General features: G+C 45.8%; 2 protein-coding genes across 4 annotated transcripts; one reads left to right on the forward strand and one right to left on the reverse strand.

Annotated features, from left to right (window-relative positions):
* Window positions 1-788: 788 nt before the first annotated feature.
* On the reverse strand, window positions 789-6,617 carry GUCD1 (guanylyl cyclase domain containing 1). Of its 2 annotated transcripts, XM_027892050.1 has the most exons (6): window positions 6,527-6,617; window positions 4,883-4,967; window positions 3,288-3,453; window positions 2,556-2,647; window positions 1,582-1,823; window positions 789-1,113 (listed from the first exon to the last, which is right to left on the reverse strand). In XM_027892050.1, the coding sequence occupies exons 1-6, from the start codon at window positions 6,561-6,563 to the stop codon at window positions 1,022-1,024; spliced, it is 714 nt and encodes a 237-aa protein (XP_027747851.1). In that variant the 5' UTR covers window positions 6,564-6,617; the 3' UTR covers window positions 789-1,021. The 2 variants fall into 2 exon arrangements, with proteins under 2 accessions (XP_027747851.1, XP_027747850.1); XM_027892049.1 differs by lacking the exon at window positions 6,527-6,617 and having other exon boundaries at window positions 4,883-5,145.
* A 92-nt stretch (window positions 6,618-6,709) lies between these two features.
* SNRPD3 (small nuclear ribonucleoprotein D3 polypeptide) lies at window positions 6,710-10,452 on the forward strand. 2 transcript variants are annotated; one of them, XM_027892052.1, is made up of 4 exons: window positions 6,710-6,729; window positions 7,523-7,672; window positions 8,225-8,417; window positions 9,274-10,452. In XM_027892052.1, exons 2-4 carry the CDS (start codon window positions 7,547-7,549, stop codon window positions 9,333-9,335), a joined length of 381 nt encoding a protein of 126 aa, XP_027747853.1. In that variant the 5' UTR covers window positions 6,710-6,729; window positions 7,523-7,546; the 3' UTR covers window positions 9,336-10,452. The 2 variants fall into 2 exon arrangements, with proteins under 2 accessions (XP_027747853.1, XP_027747852.1); XM_027892051.1 differs by lacking the exon at window positions 6,710-6,729 and adding an exon at window positions 6,907-6,955.
* Window positions 10,453-19,117: the final 8,665 nt, after the last annotated feature.

The following is a 19,117-nucleotide window of genomic DNA, read 5'->3' on the forward strand; positions in this document are numbered from 1 at the left end:
TCAACATTTTAGTTACAACCCAGTAGATGCTGTCAGAGATTTACACTTTGCACACCAAATATATACTATTAGAGTGGATGATCATTTTTTGTATTTGCTTAATAAGTTCAGAATGGATTCTGCAGAAACTGGCACATGTGGGTGGCGTAACATTCAGAGGTTTTTTTGCAGAGAGCAGTAAAGACTTCTAGGTGGAAATTAAGTCTCTTCACTTAAACTTTGGGAGCTCTAAGCAGTTACCAAGAGGATTTAGCCAAAAGAGGTTGAGTTTGTAGTGCAAGGGGACAGTGCCACTAACTACAACTCAAATTTTAATGCAGTTGCAAAATGCCAAATCTGTATATAAGGTGAATTTGGTACATGGGAAGTTTCCTTGAGTAAATGTTTTTCATTCCTACAATGCAGACAATACTGATGAGCTAGAAAGGCATTTTTTTTGTTATTTAAAGGTGGTTTAAGTTAATATTTTTTCCTTCTGTAATACCCTGCTGAACTTCAGATTCCTAGATTTAGGATGAAGATCTGCTCTTGATGCTTCAACAGAGAGAGAAACAGGTATTTTCTACTTTTTTTCTTTGTTTACCTAAACCTATGCATGTGTTACCAAATGTTAAAGTTCGTAAATTTGGTGCTTTTTTCTTATGTGTTTAATTTGAAAATAAGCTGAAAGTGAACAGGCTCTGAGGCTGTATCCTAGAACTGCTGTGAAATGTGCAATGTTGAAAATTTAAAAAAAAAAAAAAAAAAAAAAAAAAAAAAAAAAAAAAAAAAAAAAAAAAAAAAAAAAAAAAAAACCAAACACAAGAGACATACATTGCAAAATCAGATACATCATCAGGGGAAAAAAAAAAAAAAAGATAAAGACAGCATTGCAATACAGTCCTGTTAATGTCCATAAAGCCTCCCTTGTTTGAGGTCCCACTGCAGTTCAGGAGCGAGGTGTGTGCAGGGGAGTCCTGAGACGAGCAGCCAGCTGCCGTGCGGGCTGGGCAGGAAGGAGCAGGAGTATCCACTGTGGGTGTCAGCTGTCCGTGTAGATGAACAGAATATCTTCATCAGTGCCATAACTTGTCCTGGCTTCCTCGAAGTTGCTGATGCTGGTGCAGCATGTTCCTGGTAAGGAGGAAAAAAACGTTATGAACCAGTTCAGAAGGATTTGCCAGCGAAAGGTTCTTACGCTGGGTCTGACGGCCTCCACTAACAAAACAACTGCTACACAGACTAGACCTGGCAGCTTAGGCTACAGCTTTACCCAGGTAGATCTTTTCACTTCAAAGTGCTCGCTGCAGTAATCCTGAAAATAGGTACTAACTGGCCATTCTGTTGTATTCTGCACAAGGGCAGTTCAGCTTCTCTCACTAACCCATCTGAGAGCCAAACAAGCCATTTGCTAAAATGCATATCTGAATGGCCTGAGTAAATCACAGCACAAAGTGCAGCACTGATGTAACTAACGTGGCAAAACCTGGGCAGTGATGCTTGAAATGCACGTGCACTGTGAGGGGAGGTCCAGCTGTGGCTCTGCGTTACTGACTTGTTAGGAACGTGGTGGCTGAGAATCCACCCAAACAGGCTACTCACGGTCAGCATAGGCAGGGTTGTTGTAGTAAATACTCCCTGAGGCTTTGTTGTAGCCACATAACACAATGAAATGGCCCTGGTAGTCAGGACTCCTGCAGAAGCACTTCTGTCCGATGGGGAGGAAGCAGCAGTATTTGACAGGACTTGAGCAGAGATCACACAGCAGCAGGACTGCGTTCACCAGGACAATGGCTATGTGACCCTGGGACAGGTGGTTTTGGATGTCTTGAACAGTTACTGTGCTGCAGAAAAAGAACCAGACATGCTAAGTGACAAGTTTGGGAAGAGGCTGGTGTACAAGGAAGTGTGTGATGGTGGGCAGTACCTACAGCTGGCACAGTTATTTCTGTATCACAGGTACAGCTTTTTGCTATTGGACTCTGCAGGCTTTGCCATGAACAAAGATTGACAAAACCTGTGGCATCCAAATGCTGTAGTGGCTGCCCTGTATCTTCTCTTCTTTGTTTACTCTTCGTCATTTACCCCACTTCAACCCCAGAGATCCAAATCCAGCTTGGATCCAAATCCCTTGACAAAAGCTCATGTGCTGGTTTGGACTTTGCATGTCTGTCTAGGAACAGAGATCTATAATGTTTGTGTAGCTCTGGGAACAGTGGGTTCTGTGCCCACATAGCACTCTCTGTAATTCCAACAATGGCCAATTAGAGTGCTGTAGGCACTCCCTACTGGCTCATTGTAATGGATAATCAAATTCGAAACATAAATAGTCAGCTCCTGACAGCATTTTCAGATCATTTCTTCTGCGTCACAACTGGTTTTTCTCAAACTTCATTATTAGCTCTTGATGTGCATGGGGGTTTTTTGAGCTAGATGTAGTAGAAAGACTCTTAATTCACAAAAAAGGGCTCAGGGCTTGATTTCAGTGTCTTTCAGCAGTTTAGCTTGTTGCCTCCAAGAAAAGCTTGGAACCCACAGAATCTCCAGGGAGAAAGGAAAGAAAAGAGTAAGCTTACCACTTCTCTACCAGCACCTTGCAGTCTTTAGCCTGTGCAAAGAGCTGATTCACTCGATTCTCCTCTGTGTCAAAGTGCTTCCTGTAAAATGACTGTGGAGATAACAGAAGTTCTGAACTGGAATGATATTTACCTTGGGTATTCCACAGTTTACAGCCTCTGGCTAGCAAGGGCCTGCCCTGTTGGATATCTGGCTATGTGATAAAACTGGAATATCAGTTCCCTGCTAACAGGACAAGGATTGCTGCTCTGAATTACAAGTTTAAATTTGCTCCTGATCAGTTACTGTTGCAGGTTCCATCCCGTGGCCACTCAGCTGCCTACATGAGACAAGCCTGTCTATTTTCCCCCCGGGGAAGCTGAGCAGGATCTGCCGCAGGCCCTCCTTGGCCCCTTAGGGCTGAGGCACAGTGGGGGAGTGCGGAAGGTAATGCTGCTGCTGCCCACGCTGATCCTGTTCTGTAGATAAATACAGGGCTTCAGCCTCCAAGGCTGGCAAATAGGCTGGAACCCTTCATGAACACTACCTGGAAACTTTTTTAAAAACTCATACAATGGAATCAAAGAAGTCGAACATGTGAGATCACACTGCCTTTGGAATGTATTTGTGCCAGTTCTGGCAATAGGCCAGATTGACTGTGGTTGACTGTCAGTAACACAGCAGAGCTTTCACAGCGTGACACTCAAGGCTTCAAAGCTGCCTGCCCTCCCCCAGCAGATGAGAATACGGACCTGGTTTTTGTAGCCCTTGTCCACTCCGAGTGTCTGGGTGCAAAATTTATGCTTAACACCAAAGTGCCGCATTAGGTAGGCCAGGTCAATGGTCCAGATACTCTTTGTTAACTGGAGTTCCTGGATGGCTTTCTGAAACTCATCGTTGTCCAAGTGATTCAGGTACCTGTGGCATTAGGAAAGGCAGGCAAAGGGAAGCACAGATCTTAGGAGATGCAAAGTGGGTGCTGTAGCCCAAGCCTCCACATCACAGCACACACAAACTGAAACAATGGGCTTGGCTAAGAAATAACCAAAACAAAAAAACAACCCACAAAGGAGCCAGAAATTTAAGGGAAGGGAGTAGGGAGTATTTAACTGGATTTTGTTGCTGACTTTAAAATTGGAAATGTGTGGGTACCTTGACTGTTTTATAGTACTTGAAGTGTACAGGTGCTGTACCAGAGGCAAGCTGGTATAGAACTCTGTCCTGAAGGGTTTACACTCTGAATGTACAAGTGTATTTGAGCCAACACAGAAAGAAGTGTTAAAAGACTAAAACTTCCTTCACACAATACATGGATTTCAAAAGGAGGAACCATAAAGGAATTCAATATTCAAAGGAAGCTTGTCTTAAGCATTGATGACACAAAAGGCAAAAAAGGGGAGATGAAGTCAGGAGGAAGCTCGGGACAGGTTGCAAAGGGGTCGGGAGAGGAAGTTACAGAGTTCTGAAAGAAAACAAATGGAAGTAAATGGAAATAAAAAAAAAAAGGGTTGGAATTGAGAATGCAGGGCAAACAAGGTCAGACCAGCAGGGTGAGAAGATTAATCTTGGAAGCTGAGTTTTGGGCAGACTGGAGTGGCAAAGAGGTAAAGGGAATAGAGGTTACAGTAGTCAAGATGGGAAATTACCAGCACACGGACTAACGTCTTGGCAGAAGGGATGGAGAGAAATGAAAATCTTCTGCTTCATATCTACTAAGTGGACATCTAAATAGGTATTTCTCCTGCACCTAAGCTCATGTTCCTCTGTGGAAGGAAAGAGGAGTTCAGCAGGACAGCTACTAGTTCAAAAAAAGTAAAACCAAAACTAAACAAAAAAAGAACCACCGAAGGGCAACACAGTTTGAAGTTGAAACTACTCCTGGAACAGACACACTCATCCCACAGGTTGGGGGCTCAGCAGGACAGAGGTAGTACAGGTACAGTACACTCATAAACTGGGATAGACCTGGGATACACCTGCCCATCACTTGAAAACACAGAAAGGAATCAGGTGAATCACTGTGCTAAGGATCAGTTCTGAATAACAACGGGAAAGAGGGAACGCTTCCTCTGAGCTTATGCATGCCGGCCTGCAAAGTTCATAGAGCTGATTAGGTGCTCTACATCTGTCAAAGCAGGCAATTATTCAAAGGAGTCTGAAGTTCACTTCAATTTGTATTTTCCCTTGCTCCTGCCCAAGCAGCAGTCACTCTCCAAGGGCACCTCAGAAACTCTTGCTCTCCTCAAAGTTAAACTCACAGCTGTTCAACACACCTCTTCTCCCCGGATGTTGCTTCCTGCTCCCCCTCCCCATGGAATGGATTTCCCTCACTGAGAGAGCCACTTACTGAAGCACCATCCTGGAGCAGGCCAGCCCACAGTCCCAGTGGTACAGCTGCTGAATCACTGGCACTTTCAGCTGGATACAGTCAACTGTGTGAGTAAAACACAAAGGATGTAAATCCATACAGGAATGTGTTTCCATACCATTAAAAGTCAGCTTGTCCTCCACGGAAACTTAGGAACATGTTTTTACTTTATCTGATGGGCACGTAGGTATTTTTTATTTCTTGGGGGAATGTACATTTAGTATTTCTGTACAGTTAAGCATTTGGTTTAATCTCATACTCCTTTATTGCTCCATACCTGGATCAGTCTGCACTGCCACCCCCTTTTCCTTTGGAAGTTTCATTTCACTCTTTTTGGCGGGGCAGTGTACCTGATAGCCCTCAACTATGAAGCATAACAGCAGGTAAGGCACAGGTATTCATCCTTTCTCTTGTGTCTGAATGTATTTCAGTGCCACAAGAACTCACAAAGCTCACAAGTGGCACCAGTTGTCCTTTTGTATTAACTGCCTCCAAAATTCAGTGGAGAGGGAAAAAGAATAATCTCTGCTAAAAAGTCCCAGAATGCAAGTAGCTCCATCCCTCTGCCTCACTTTTTATTTTTATGGAGCTGGCAAGGTGGTGGTTTCAGTTTCGGGAACACACTCACCGCTGGAAGGATGTGCAGAGTTGCGTCTGTCACTGCTACTTCAGCCTCGACCAAAGTGAGTTAATCATAAGTATATAATCGTAAGTAACCTTTGATCCAGAAAAGGCCTTTGAGAAGTTTTGCTAATGCAAGGTCAGCTACAGTTTATGATGGGAATAAAAATACATTTGACATCATGTGGATTGGTCCAGTTTTGATATAATTTTATTTATAAAACTTTTTAGACAATGTTATTTGTAATCTGATATTAAACAAGGCTGTAGCCTACTGCAGGGATGAGCCAGTGCAGAGATTCTGGACTATTTCCAAATATTTTCTCCTAGCTGTGCCCGTGTTTAATCATGACTTTGAAGACTGGCACACCCATCGGTATATTCATACTTTTTAATTAAAATGTAGCTTCAACTTGCTTCTAAGTATCCGAACAACAACAACAACAACAAAACACACACACAAAAACACACACACACACACAAACCAAACCAAACCAAACAAAAAACCCCAAACAAACCAATTCCCAGGTTCTACTCAAACAGGCTCTGTTAAGTGTTTTGTCACCATTTTTTCTTCGCGCTATGAATTTGTCCCCTTGTTAACACACAGGGCCTCTGCCAAGTCCCCAAATTAACCACGAGGTGCACGTTTTCTACGTGAAGGTTTCACGGAGCAACAACTCCTTTTCATGGCCGTTCAGCTTCCAGTCACCTGTTCCCAACACGCCCAGAGCTCTCCAGCGATGCCTGTCGGCTGTGCCGGGATCAGGTACGAGCCGGGCTTGCGAATCGCACCGCGAACCCCTCTGCGCTTTGCCCGCGCCCCGGCGCAGCCCCCGTACCCGCGGAGCCGGGAATTCCACATCGCGGCCGCCGAAACCGGCAGGGCGGAGCTGGGGCCGGCAGGAACCGCCGGGTCCCCTGCCCGGGTCCCGTCCCCGGCCCGTTCCGCGGGAACGGGCCCCGCTGTCCCCCCGCCGGCCCCAGCAGGGCCGCACTGACCTGGCGGCGGCCCCCCGGCCTCCCGGGGGCTCTTCATGGCGGCGGCGGCGACACCCGCCGCCCGCTCAGTGCCGGCCCCGCCGAGCCGGCGGCGCGGCCCCGGGGCCCGGCGCTGGCTCCTCCCGGAGGCGGGGGCTGCGGGGGGCCGGGCCCCGGGGCGGCTGCCCCGCGCCGTGGCGGCGGAGAGGAGGAGGAGGGCGGCGGTGAGGGGGTGCGCGGGCGGGCAGGGGCATGACACGGCGGGCGGGTGGCACGCAGCCCTGCCCCGGGCACGGGCACCGCGGGGCGGCCCCGAGCGGCACAGGACGGGACGGGGCCGGACAGGACGGGGCCGCCCCCAACGCCGCGTTCCGGTTCCGGCGCGCGGAGCAGGGCGGGAGGCGGCGGAGGCCATTAGGAGAGAGCGCGGGTATCGCGGAGCGCCGGGCGGTGAGTGCGGGGAGGGCGGCGGGGCGGCCCCGGGCGGCGCCCCCGGCGTGTCCCCGGGGCCTCCTCGCTCCCTGGGAGCTATGGGGACGCGCCCGAGCGGCGCCGCATTCCCTGCGGCCCGCGGGGCCTGAGGGGGCCGGGCCGGGGCGGCGGGGTGTGGGTGTCCTGGGCTGGGCTTCCTCACGGCAAGGCCCGGCCCGGTACTCGGGCGATGTGGCCCCCGGGGGGTCTCGCAGCCCCTCAGCCTGGCTGTGTCGTTATGGAATTACCTGAGGCTGTTACCGTAGATGTGCACCTGGCGATACGAGTGGTTCGTTATCTAATACTTAAAAGTGAATTTCCTAGGTCAGAAGAGACCTGGGAAAGACTGGCTTCTGGTATTTAAAGTCTTTCCTTCCCTGAGCACCTCGCTAGAGGAGTTTTATTGACCCATAGTCAAAGAATAGGGTGTGTTTGGACAAGTGAGAAAATCGGTGCTGAACACTGGGGAAGATCGTGGGTTATGTAGGTGAAGCCTTGTCCACGATTTTCTTTGTCATAACGGCTTTTGTTTTCTTTTTGTGTCAGGTGTAGAGCCACAGCACTGCAGCCATGTCGATTGGGGTGCCAATCAAGGTTCTTCACGAGGCCGAGGGCCACATTGTCACCTGTGAGACCAACACGGGCGAAGTTTACCGAGGCAAACTTATTGAAGCTGAGGACAACATGAATTGTCAGGTATACAGGCCCCCCAAGGATGCAGGGAAGGCTGGCTCATCTGGGCCTGGGAAGGCTGATAGCCTGATTAAAAGGCTGTTGCTTTTAGAAAACTGTTGCTTCTTAAGCACAGTGAAATGGATTCAGCATTACAAAGTGCTCCAAAGAGGCCAGAGCTTATTCTTTCTAGTTCTAGAGTCAGCTTGAGCATTCCTGTCAGTAAGATCAAGGATTTAAGATTCTGTTCTGTGGACAGTGTTTTTCTGGAGTTCTTTATTAAGAGCCCCTGAGCGTAAGAATAAACGGGCCTTGATTTAAGAAGCTGAAGCTCATTTAATGCATGTTACCAAGTCACTAATGAAATCAAAATGCTTTTTTAATAGTTAGGACTAGAGCAGCTTTATTAAAACTGATTCAATATGAGAAAACAAAAGTAACAAAGCTGATAAAACTAGTTTGTAAAATGGGGAGAAAGCCAAAGTGCTGGGCAGCAGGCATGGAGTTTGAATGGTCGTGGATACCTTGTGTCACAGCTGAGGCCTGTGTGAGCACTGACTGGATTTTACCTTCCAGATGTCCAACATAACAGTGACATACAGAGATGGCAGAGTGGCACAGCTCGAACAGGTGTACATCAGGGGTAGCAAGATACGGTTTCTCATTCTACCAGACATGTTGAAAAATGCTCCTATGCTAAAGAGCATGAAGAACAAAAACCAGGGTTCTGGAGCTGGGCGAGGAAAAGCAGCGATTCTCAAAGCTCAAGGTACGTACAGTTTGTTCATGGTCCCTCCCCACATTTTTCTGTAGAACTGGAAAACTCATCTCTACCACTGAGAAGATACAGGTTGTAAGAAAAGGAAAGATTACTGGTTTATACAGTGTTTTTCTGTGTGCTATGTAGGAGTCAAAATAAATTGTCCAGCTACTTGAATGTGTTATATTGACACTACACTAATTCAGAGGTGTTGAGTGGTCTTGTTAAACAGAGGCTTTCTGTTAAACTTACTGTTCTGTTTTCCAGCAACTGTGGCCACCAGCTGTTTGGAACATTTAGGGAAGGATTCAGGTGTTCTTGTTAAGCTATTGTAGGAAAACAACTTCAGTTATAAAGATGGTACTTAAACTGCTGGGAATCTAATTATTAGCCTTTCTGTAGCTCACCCTAATTTGTACCTTTCTCAGGGGAACAATCCAGTTATAACAAGACTGAGGAACAATCATGTGCCACAAAGTCTCTGTTAACTTTAGCAAAAGCAGTAAGGTTACATGGGGGAGTAACATCTGCTGAAAGGTACCGAGTTCTGTTGCAAAACCTCAGAAGAGTGTGGAGTTTAAAATCTCTTGGGCTGCACAAATTTGTGTATCAGCTTAGATGGAACACAAGATGTATGAGAATTCACTGCAGCTCTTCTAAGGAGCCAGACTGGGACCATTAGTTCAGGTTCTTCTCACAGAAAGCTTCTTGCTTGCTGTCACATCACTTTCTGAGCGTCATAGGACAGCCTGCTTTCCTTCCTCCTGAGCAAGAGACTTTGTTGTTTAGGTTTTGCTTGTCAGTTGTTGAGATAAATATGCAGGTATGTCAAATTCATGTCATCCCTGATGTTTTCTTTCTTCAGTGGCTGCAAGAGGAAGAGGCCGTGGGATGGGCCGTGGCAACATCTTCCAGAAGCGAAGATAATTTTGGCCTTGACAGACGTGCTTTTTTTTATTAGGGGTGTTAACTTGACTGTGTGTGCATTGGTTTCAGTTTTGTTTAATAAATGTTTCTGACAAAAACTTGTCTGCTCTTACGTTACAGGACAGTTCTCGGGCAAACATGCTGTAGGTGTATTTCAAACTTAAGCCAGCTTTACCTGGAGAATAGTGAACTTTATATCTAGGTTTGACCATTTTGTGTGATGCATTGACTTTTAAAGATCATTATTTTTCCTTTTTCTTGTTTAGTCCTGTTGTCATTTGTTCTCAAAAGAATTAGAAGGCATTCTTAATGAAGAATTTCTAAGTCCTACCCTTAAAGTCTTATTAGCAGCTGCATTTATGGAAAATAGAGCAAAACAGAGGCAGATTCCTGAGAAACAAAGCACTGTATTCTTTTGCTTTATATGGACCTACAATGGATAGAGGTCCATTTTCAGATCTGTATATTGAGCTTGTATCCTTGCATTTCTTAGTTTTCTCTTTGCAAACGGGGAAAATTTTTCATTAGGAACACACAACTTTGATAGCCTGAGTCTGTCCTTGCAGTGAAAAAATCTATTCTAACTCTCTTAACATTTTTTCCCTCTGTTTGGGAAGACAGAATATAAAATGGGCATTTTCCAGGATAAATTTGAAATGCTTTGTAAATTTGAAAGGTAGTGCAGGTGCATGGGGAAAGTCTTATAAATGATCATCCATTAAAACAACACCAGAAAAATGTTAATGTTTTGAACAAAATTCATGATCACCTTCAGCTCTTGATCTTACCATCTCTACACAGTCATGTAGATCGTCAGCTGGTCTGCAGGAAGCCAAATGTAGTTCTGACTTCATTTTATTTTGCTTAAAGTATAGTGTGGTTGTTCTTACTGACTTAATAGGTTGAAATGTTTAAATGTAACACTTCTGTATCTAATCACATACTTGCATACAATCAGTTATCAGTCTGTACACATAGAAGATAGCTAGTTATGCTTTTCTGCTCTGATGCTGTGAAGACTCTCCCTTGTGTGCAGACAGGAAAGTTGAACTAATGTATTGACTTGTTGAATTGTGTGTAAATAAAGTTCTTTTTGGTCTCAAACCACTAGGAAAAACCCTGCTACTTGTTCTTCTGGGCAGTAGTGATCCTAAATACTTGCACTGGAAATCTCCTTAACATGTTTTGAAACTTAATTTTAAAAAGCATTGTAGTGTCATCTTCTGCCTCACACGGGGAATGTGTCCAAAAGACAAGACAGTTTTCACAAAGCCCTGCTTCAAAACGTAGCACGTGAGTCACATTTGTGTAGCAGTAATGCTTTCCTGAAGATGGTATTTCCAACTTGAAATGAGCCATTTGAGGCCTTAGTAATGATACTAAACACTTCCTTGTGCAACTATGTCATTCTTCGAATCAGCTTTCACTCAGAAGAGGATCATGAGCAATACCTATTGATCAGGTCATTTTGCTCTGTGTAAAACTACAACCTTTCTAATCACTGGCAGTAATAACTCTTGATTCTGTTGGTAGTTCTTTACCAACCAGTGATTCTAGCTCTTACTGTGGAGAAAAGACATTGTCTCAGAATATCTTCCCCGTGCCCAGGTAGAGGCTTCTGGATTTTGCAAGACTTTTGAGAAAGACCATCTTAACATGAAGCTAAAGTCTGTTATTAGTCTGTGCTAGATGCCTTGTAAGACTTGACATTTTTTAACACACAGAGGAGAGGAGAATTCCATTCTGTTGCTGCAGCATGAATTTCATGGTAAGAATTGGACTGTCTGTGTTATCCAATGCTAATGCCTGGGATTTCTGGAAATGGTTTGGTAAGAACAGATATTTCTGTTGACATCCCTGCCTTTGTTGCTGTATGGTGATAATATAAGGGCAGCAGTGTAGCTGTTTGAAACAGGTGTCTTTCTTTTGCAGTCTTTTAACTGGGTTTTGCTGCTTTTAATACTCAGGCTTGTGGTGGTGTTGCTAATGAAGCTGTAATTTGGTACAGTGCAGTTACACTGTGTTAACAGGCAGACTTGGACTGATATGAGATTAGTTCACTGTAACTCGAATTGTATCTGCTGCAGGATTTGATGGGATGCTGCTTCAGCAGCTAGAACTGCCTTCTCACAGAAAGCAAGCACCTAATAGAAACCTGAGCTTGGTTAGTGCAGTTAATTGCCCTAAATATAAACTGGTACAGGATGGAGTGTGTGCCTGTTGAGGGCTGTCAAGCTGTTCTGCTGAAAGGGTGTTATCCTGGCCATGGCTGATGTACAGTGAGGGACAAAGGAAGTTACTCTTACCTTGTTCAGTAACAAGAGACACATGACACTACTTGCAGTTTGAGCAGAGGAATCCCTTTGCCAGAACTCCTTTGGGTCTGGCTTCTACTGGGTCTCCCTGTAACCTCTCAAGGAGACTAACAGGGAGGATTGCAGCATCTTTTCATGCTGGGACTGTTGGGTACTTCCCAGCCCTCAGAGCTCTGCTTCCTTTTTCTGTAAACCCTTCAAAAAGAACTATTAATATGTGGAAAAGGAAGTAAGCCACAAATGGGGGGACTTGACTAAAAGTATTTTTTGGAAGAGATTCAGCATTTTGGCAGGGCTTCAAATCTGGCTCACTGGCTTTGTGTCTCACTGTTTCCTCCTGACTGTTAAATAGGCTGTCCTGAAGGATAGATGGAAGCTTTTGCAGAGGGCAGGGGAAAATAGCACCGTGTTTTGGCCACAGGCGGCTACTGGAATGACAAAAGGCTTTGAAACACCCAAAGGAACCCTAAAGAGAATAATGGTTAAATGCTATTTAAGCAGATAAAAGCTGCCTGGCGGTAGCAGGTTTGTTGGGGACTGTTTCCACTAATGATGACTGGCTCACCTGTTTCAAAGTCCCTGTTCCTTCCTGTGCAATGCCAAGCTGCCATTCTCTCCTCTCTGGAGCGGTAGATGTGGCTTTTAGGATCACTGAGGGCAGGGGACAGCCACACATTTCAGAGAGCAAATGTAACCCTCCTCAGTAGGTTTGTGGGAACAAACTCTTCACTGTATCTGCTTTAAGAAGTTTCTGCCCCTTCTGACATTTCTCACCCTCTGTATTTGTGACCGCTGAGCACACAGCAAGGAAACTTTATTTAAAACTTTGTTCCCAACCAGTGTTACCTTAGCTTTTAAGCTTTATTTAAAGCATGTAACATCTCTAATCCATATCAGCTTTGAAGAAGATACTATATTTTGCATAAACAAAAAGCTTTGCACTATGACTTCAGGTTGAAGCTGAGTCTAGGATGAACTGTTCAGAAAGATACTGTGAATTTAGTGTTAGAATTTCTGAAGTTTCACACTACTTTGAATTTAAGTCCCAGCCAAGACAAACATATCACAATTTCTCTCTAGACTAACTGGAACAGTAGTTTGTTGCAGGCTGCTTTGAAGATCCTTCCTGCGGTGTGAGTGTGATAAATTAAATTTCCTTCTGACAAACGAGGTCTCACCCACTAGATGGCTCTGTCGGGAAGAGAATGAAGCTCGAGAAACCAGAACCCTCCGGAGGTAAAAAACACAAGAAATATTGTTTCTGCTACAAAAACCGTAAACTCAGTGCTATTACAAACTCTAACTTGAAAATACTCTGCTTATTTTCTTTCTTTTTCAGTGTTCCCAGAGTGCTGGCTCTGTGCACAGCTGGGTTAATCCAGCTGTTGATGCCGTGTGTTTCCCTGGTACTTGGATAATTGGATGTGCACTTGGGCAGGTTGTGTAGATTCCTCACTTCAGTAACTTAAACAATCTGTCCCCTGGGACAGCGGATACCAGGGATAGATGCAGCTGTCTGTTTTTAACATCTGCACTTATTTGCCACCCTTGTTTTTGGTCACAGATTGCAACATTTCATTCTTTGCCACTGCCTTTGTGTGGGGGCTTGTGAATCTCTTCCTGTTCAGTGGGTCAAGGGCTCTCCGTAGCTTCCTGCTTTTAACAGAGAGAGACAAGTGCTGGCCTAGAGCTTTGTCATGAACTTGCCCCTTTGATAACATCACTGTAGATGCCCTTGAAGGACTCCTGTGGGACAGACAACCTTCACTGCAGCCGTGCAAAATGGTGCGTGGAGAAGTGCAGGTAGTTTCGCCCAGTCTTCCAGAGTCAAACCCAAACTTGTGTCCTGGTTCAAAACCAGGGGATAACAGCAGAGAAGAGGTAAATGGTTAGAGAAGGTATCATCTGAAAAAATTGCTTTGCACAGAACTGCAGGACCTTTCCTCACTGATCAGGTGCTTTCATCCCATATGCGTCCAGGTGTGTCTTAACTTATATTTGATCCTAAGCTGTGCTTTTCTTTAGTTCATTTTTCAATGCCCTTCAGAAAACCTCTACCTCTTCTAGAAGGGCAGAATGGAGTAGGAAATGTGAGTTTCTAGTGCTGGTGGTCAGGATAACTGTCCAGTCTCTATCTCTTTGCCATTTGAGCTTCACTTGAGTTTTCATGTAAAATAGAGGTGTCCTATTTCCTCTTGCCAGTAAAACATGAGCAAGGATGGAAGGCTGACATCCTAGTGGAGCAATGATTTGGTAAGGAAGCAATGGGTGGAATTCTGAGGACTATGAGAAAGTGTCAATGATTTGGTTTATTTCTCAGCCAAGGGTCAAAATGGAAGAAAGGTTCTTTGATGTCACCATCCTGACAAGGGCACTTTCCAGATCAAGCTGCATTTTAACTGCTTTGGGTGTCCTGTTGTTGCCTGGACCTGTAATAATAGTTCTTGATAGGGTCAAGAGTACTTTGAAGGTGATGAATAAGGAAGTGCCACCCTGCCCTGCTCATGCTAACTGTTCCTCAAAGAATAGGGTGTGGGATTATTTAACTCATTGTGGAGGCTGACATTAGTGTGCAGTATGAGTAGTAGGTTTGGAGTGTTTTCTATGCCACCTAATTCAGTCATTTAATGAGAAAAGTATTTTGGGTCTGTGTGTGAGTTGTTTGTTCCTAGTAGAGAGGCTATTATTCCTGGCACAGGACCAGTCATTGCATAAGCAAGTATTGTGCAGCCTTCTGCTGCTCAGCAGAGACTATCAGAGTCTATGAAAAGTGGAGATTTTCCAGCATCATTAATTCAGGGGAGAATGCTGAAGCCCTGGCAAAGAAACAGATTGTATCCAGAAGATGTGTAGTTATGCTGGGAGAAATGAAAAGAATTGCAGAAAAACACTATTATTGTTCTTTTGTTTGGTGAACTTTTGCAGTGAACATTTAATTTCTTCTTCATTTTCCCTTGCCTAGGGACTCAAAATCTGTTGTGTGGTTGGGGGTTTGCCCTAATTCCAGCTCAGTGAAGAGATGTTAGTACATCTACTCCAGAGCAAACCACTGCTTGTGAGGCAAAACTCCTTGCATTTTGTCCCTCAGTGCCTAAAATGTTGACAAGGGAGTGAGTGGGTCAGAGCACTTGGCAGGTTTATCAACAGCACTGGCCTGGTGATTCAAGGGGAAGGCAAAGGGAACGCCTGGATTTGCAGGGACGTGGTGTGTTATGTGGAACTGTCCCCTGAGCATGTCCATGGCTCCCTGATGGAAAGGGCCCGACTGTCACTTTCTTTACAAAACCACTACAGGTTATAAAGACGTTGTCACCTTGCATTTCATAAAGGGGGATCGAGTCTGAGCCGTGGAGGGACTCAGACCAGGATTTGAAGACAGGCTTGGGCCCACAACTCCTGCTGAAACCAATGAGTGAGGCACCTCAGTATTTTCCAATACTTATCCTTAATGACTGGCCTAACGGTGTCCCTGGAGCTCAGGGACAAAGTCTCTGGAGGCCCAGTGAGTGTCTAACTGCTGGATCATCCCAGAAGTGATGGCCTCTGAGCACTGGCTCCTGCATCAGTCTCTTGTTGAGCACTAACCCACTTCATGGTGGCTTATTGGAGTGGATAGCTCTTTGGATATTCAGGCTGCTTTGCTCCAAGTCCCTCAGTGACATCCAGAAAAGTGCAGTTTTGTGTTTTCTATTACATCTGTTTTGTACTCTCTTTTCTGATTTCTCTGCTCTCTTCCAATAAACATCAATCAGTCCAGTAAGGACTGCTCAATCTGTGCTACTTTGATTTGTTTTCATCCTCCTTCCTTAATTCCTCCCGTCATTTCATCCTTACCTGCTGGAGAACAAGTGAACGTTCACTGTAAGTTTACAGGAGCTGCAAGTGAGATCCTGCTGTGGAATCCTGTGCTTCTGGCAAGCATATTTACTTGCCAGTGAAAACTGGCTTTATGGAGAAGTGCTTTCAGGGAAAGACAGACTGCGAGTCTGGAGAAGAGATGCAGGCTCTGCCTCTCTTCTGGAGGTTCACAGGTAAGCTGCTTGATGGGATAATCGTTCTACTTTCCTTGTAAGGATATGAGGAAGATAAATTCTGATCAAATTATCTTGGTTACTGTGATACTTTGCATATTGCTCTGCCCAGGTGCAACTGAAGGTGGTGATTAAAGGATTAGGCTTATTTATAATCCCCCTTTCAGGAGACTTGGTTCTGTTTTCAGGGTAGAGTTCTCTCCACCTCACTTGGCAGAAGAGAACAGACCTCTGCAACACAAACGTGCATTGGCTTTGTGTTCCACTTTCAAATGTGTTGAGTGCAATTTATATCTATAAACACCAACATATGTGTTGTCTATAAGTAGGAGCTGTCCAGGCTGTTGCATTTGGGTTTTTTGGGAAGCTGGCAGTCCCCCATTAGAGGCATGAGTCGGACCATAACTGTTATGAGCCCAGAGCCTCAGAGGGGTTTTGGAGCACTGCAGCTGAGAGCCCTCACAGACGTGCTGTGAAGCTGAGAATGGGGAAACGCCTTGATCCATGTGGTAGCACTTTGGGTTGCTTATTGATATCTTTAGTCTCCTAAAAAATCACAAGTAAACTGTAGGGTGAATAAGGTTTTTTTCCCTGACAAAGTATTCAGCTGAGACGCAGAACCAGAGTGTGGAGGCTTTTACTGTTCTGTAACAAAGAGATGTTGCTGTTTGTTGCCTCACAATTGAACGAGCTCCTTTCTGCGTGAGTCTCGTGTCTCTGAAACAGCTCCACAGCAAGCCTTTTTTTGCAAGGCTCAGCCATAAGTCAGTGTTGTTCCTCTTTGAAGAACACTATATCAAAGTGTACCTCAAATGCATCCTTGTAACCAGACAGGAGTGTGTCATTTGCCTGCAGTTGTTTTCACCTCTTTCTTTTGAGGGCAGTTTGGATACAGCAGTGGGGAGTGCTGTGGTTTGGGAAAAGAAGGGGTGACTGCACATAGAGAAAAAAATGTTGCTTCTTCCTTTCCTCTTGATATTTGTTAGGATCAGCTGTCTTTGTTTTGTATTTTCACTACAAATGTGGTTTATTTCTCCAGTTAATGATCCAAATTTGACATGGAGAGAAGTGGATGAAGCTCTAGGGAACTCATTAGGGGTTTTTCATGTCAGAATTGGACTCCAAATACATGAAGTCTAATCCTAAACCCAGGCAGAGATTTATACCATGGGACATGCTGAAGCCTCTGGCTAGAGGCTGTTGAGAGGGTCTGTGTAACAGCCCTCACTTCACCTCTCCAGCCTCATTTGAGCCTTGCTTTTGCTGTGTGTTTCAAAGCTCTCCTTTTGGAACACAGTCCTATCCTTAGGCTGACATTAATGCTATGGGACACACTGATCCCCCAGCCTAAGGGTTACACTGGGGATAATCCTGGCAGCAGCCTTGACTTTCCTTAGTTTCAGCACCCTGATCCCCAGTCCTGCTTTACCTCTTGGCTCTCTGTCTCTGAATCCCAACCACAGTGATGGCTCCCCATTTTATCTTGTGAGAGTCTCCCCAGACAGATTCAGGGCACCCACCCCACTGCTGTCACTCCCCTCCTCAACAGGGCAGGGAGGGAAACTAAGATTAAAGACAGAGAGATCACTTAGCAATTACTGTACTGGACAAAACAGACCTACTGGAGGAGAATTAATTTATTGCTAGTTAAAATAGGTTTGGCTAGTGAGAAACAAAGACAAATTAGGACACCTTCCCATCTCCACCTTCTTCCCAGGCTCAGTTTCACTCCTTCATCCCGAACTCCTCTGCCTCCCCTCCCCGTGGCACCGGGGAAGTGGCATTGTGGTCAGTCCATGGCAAGTTGTCTCTGCTCTCCTTCCTCACACCGTTCCCCTGCTCTGCCATGGGCTGCAGGGAACTCTGCTCTGGTGCCTGCAGCACATCTTCCTCCTCCTCCTTCTCCTCCTCCCCTGGCCTTGGTGTTGTGGAACTGCTTCTCACATTTTTTCCCCTCACTGCTCTATGGCATTTTGCCCTGTCCTGAGTATGTTTCCCCCACGGTCCCAGCAGCCTGGGAGGTGTGTTCAGCAGAGCCTGCAGCGGGGCCCTTGTGGGACCTGCTGAAGGAGTGCCCCCCTGCCCTCATGACAGCTCTGCAGTCCCTGGGCATGGGCTCCTGGGGTGTGAGCTGGGCACCTCAGAAAGGAGTTCTGGAGGGGCATCCTGCCTTCCTGCTGGGGGGAGCCGAGCGGACACTCAGCTCCAGAGCACCTGGCCCAGGGTGGCAAAATGGCATCTCTCCTGAGGGATGGCCGAGGTTGGTGGTCAGGGATTGCATTTGTCTGGCTTGGCCTAATGTCTGCGTAGTGAGGGGCAGCAGGAAGGGCAGGTAGGGGCCAGGCATTGCCTTGCCCTGCTTTAAAGAGGGTCCTTTGCGTGTTGCCATAAGGAAGTCTCTTTTGCAGTCTTCCAAAACCAGCCAAAATCAGGAAAAAGTGAGTGCCACCAGTTCAGATGCAATTGTGGGAGCTAAACCATATTGATCAGGGACAGCAACAGCACAGGCATTACTGATGCAAACCCCAAAATGGCCAATGGCTCCCGCTGTCCTCATGCTGTGTTAGCAGGAGGTTTGGGAGCTGCCAGTGACACTGTAAAACATTCCAGGTCATGCTGGAACTGAGGGATGGGCCAGTCCAAGCTGAGGTCCAGGCAAGGGGACCTGGAGATAGTTTGGGCTCTTGTCTCTGAGTATCTTGTTACATGTCAAAGCTGTTCCTTTGGTGCCCTCCATTTTGTTCTCTTTCACTTGCAGTTTCTGAAAATCACAAATCCCAAAGAACTGTTGGTAGAATGAGCAGTTTGGTTCTGACTTAGTTTTTCAGTTGCAGCAGAGTTCAGACAAAGGTGCATACATCAAACTGTTGGCTCTGCAAACCAAAAGATTTCAGGGGATCAAGAGCAAAGCTCCCCTCAGAAGTCTGACATGAAGACCCAAAGGCAGCTGCTGCTGCTCTCTGGGACAGGGCCTTTTTCTCCCTTTTCTGTGCCGTATTTGTGCTAGTTGAGACCCCATGTTCTTCAGGGGAGTTACACGGATTGAAGAAGGCTCATGTAGTTTTTGATAGCTTTCCAAATGCTTCCCATCATTGTATCCAACATGGGGCAGATTGAAACAAAAATGGACTGGGAGGAATAGCCCTCTCAGAAGCGGAGGAACTGGCTGATCAGTAAGCAGGGAAGTGTCTCTCCACCCTTGTGACACACCCTGCATGCAAGCATGACCCTGATGCTGTAGAAAGAAATGTCAGTGTTTTTGTGGTTCCCTTGCTTTTGAGGCCAGTTTGGAGGCAGCAGGGGGAGTGCCCAGCTTTGGGAAAAGGAGTAAATGCACGTGGAAGAAAAGCTGGCTTTCCTCTGCACTCTTCTGCTGCTGAGGAAGAGTTCCTGTGTGGTTGTTGTGTTTTGTGGCTATTCTGGTTTTGAATCAGCA

This window comes from Empidonax traillii, unplaced genomic scaffold, assembly GCF_003031625.1.
Source record: "Empidonax traillii isolate 1590-97213 ecotype Southwest subspecies unplaced genomic scaffold, ASM303162v1 scaffold338:size1951571, whole genome shotgun sequence".
Taxonomy (NCBI): domain Eukaryota; kingdom Metazoa; phylum Chordata; class Aves; order Passeriformes; family Tyrannidae; genus Empidonax; species Empidonax traillii.

What these genes read in the sequence shown, in the direction of transcription:
- GUCD1 (XM_027892049.1), bottom strand. Translation starts at nt 5,019, where the DNA reads ATGGAAACACATTCCTGTATGGATTTACATCCTTTGTGTTTTACTCAC. An exon ending in TGCTCCAGGATGGTGCTTCA is followed by an intron (nt 3,454 to 4,882) that starts GTAAGTGGCTCT and finishes CTAATGCCACAG; the next exon opens with GTACCTGAATCACTTGGACA. An exon ending in CAACCCTGCCTATGCTGACC is followed by an intron (nt 1,114 to 1,581) that starts GTGAGTAGCCTG and finishes CCTCCTTACCAG; the next exon opens with GAACATGCTGCACCAGCATC.
- SNRPD3 (XM_027892052.1), top strand. Translation starts at nt 7,547, where the DNA reads ATGTCGATTGGGGTGCCAATCAAGGTTCTTCACGAGGCCGAGGGCCAC. An exon ending in AGGACAACATGAATTGTCAG is followed by an intron (nt 7,673 to 8,224) that starts GTATACAGGCCC and finishes TTTACCTTCCAG; the next exon opens with ATGTCCAACATAACAGTGAC. An exon ending in AGCGATTCTCAAAGCTCAAG is followed by an intron (nt 8,418 to 9,273) that starts GTACGTACAGTT and finishes TTCTTTCTTCAG; the next exon opens with TGGCTGCAAGAGGAAGAGGC.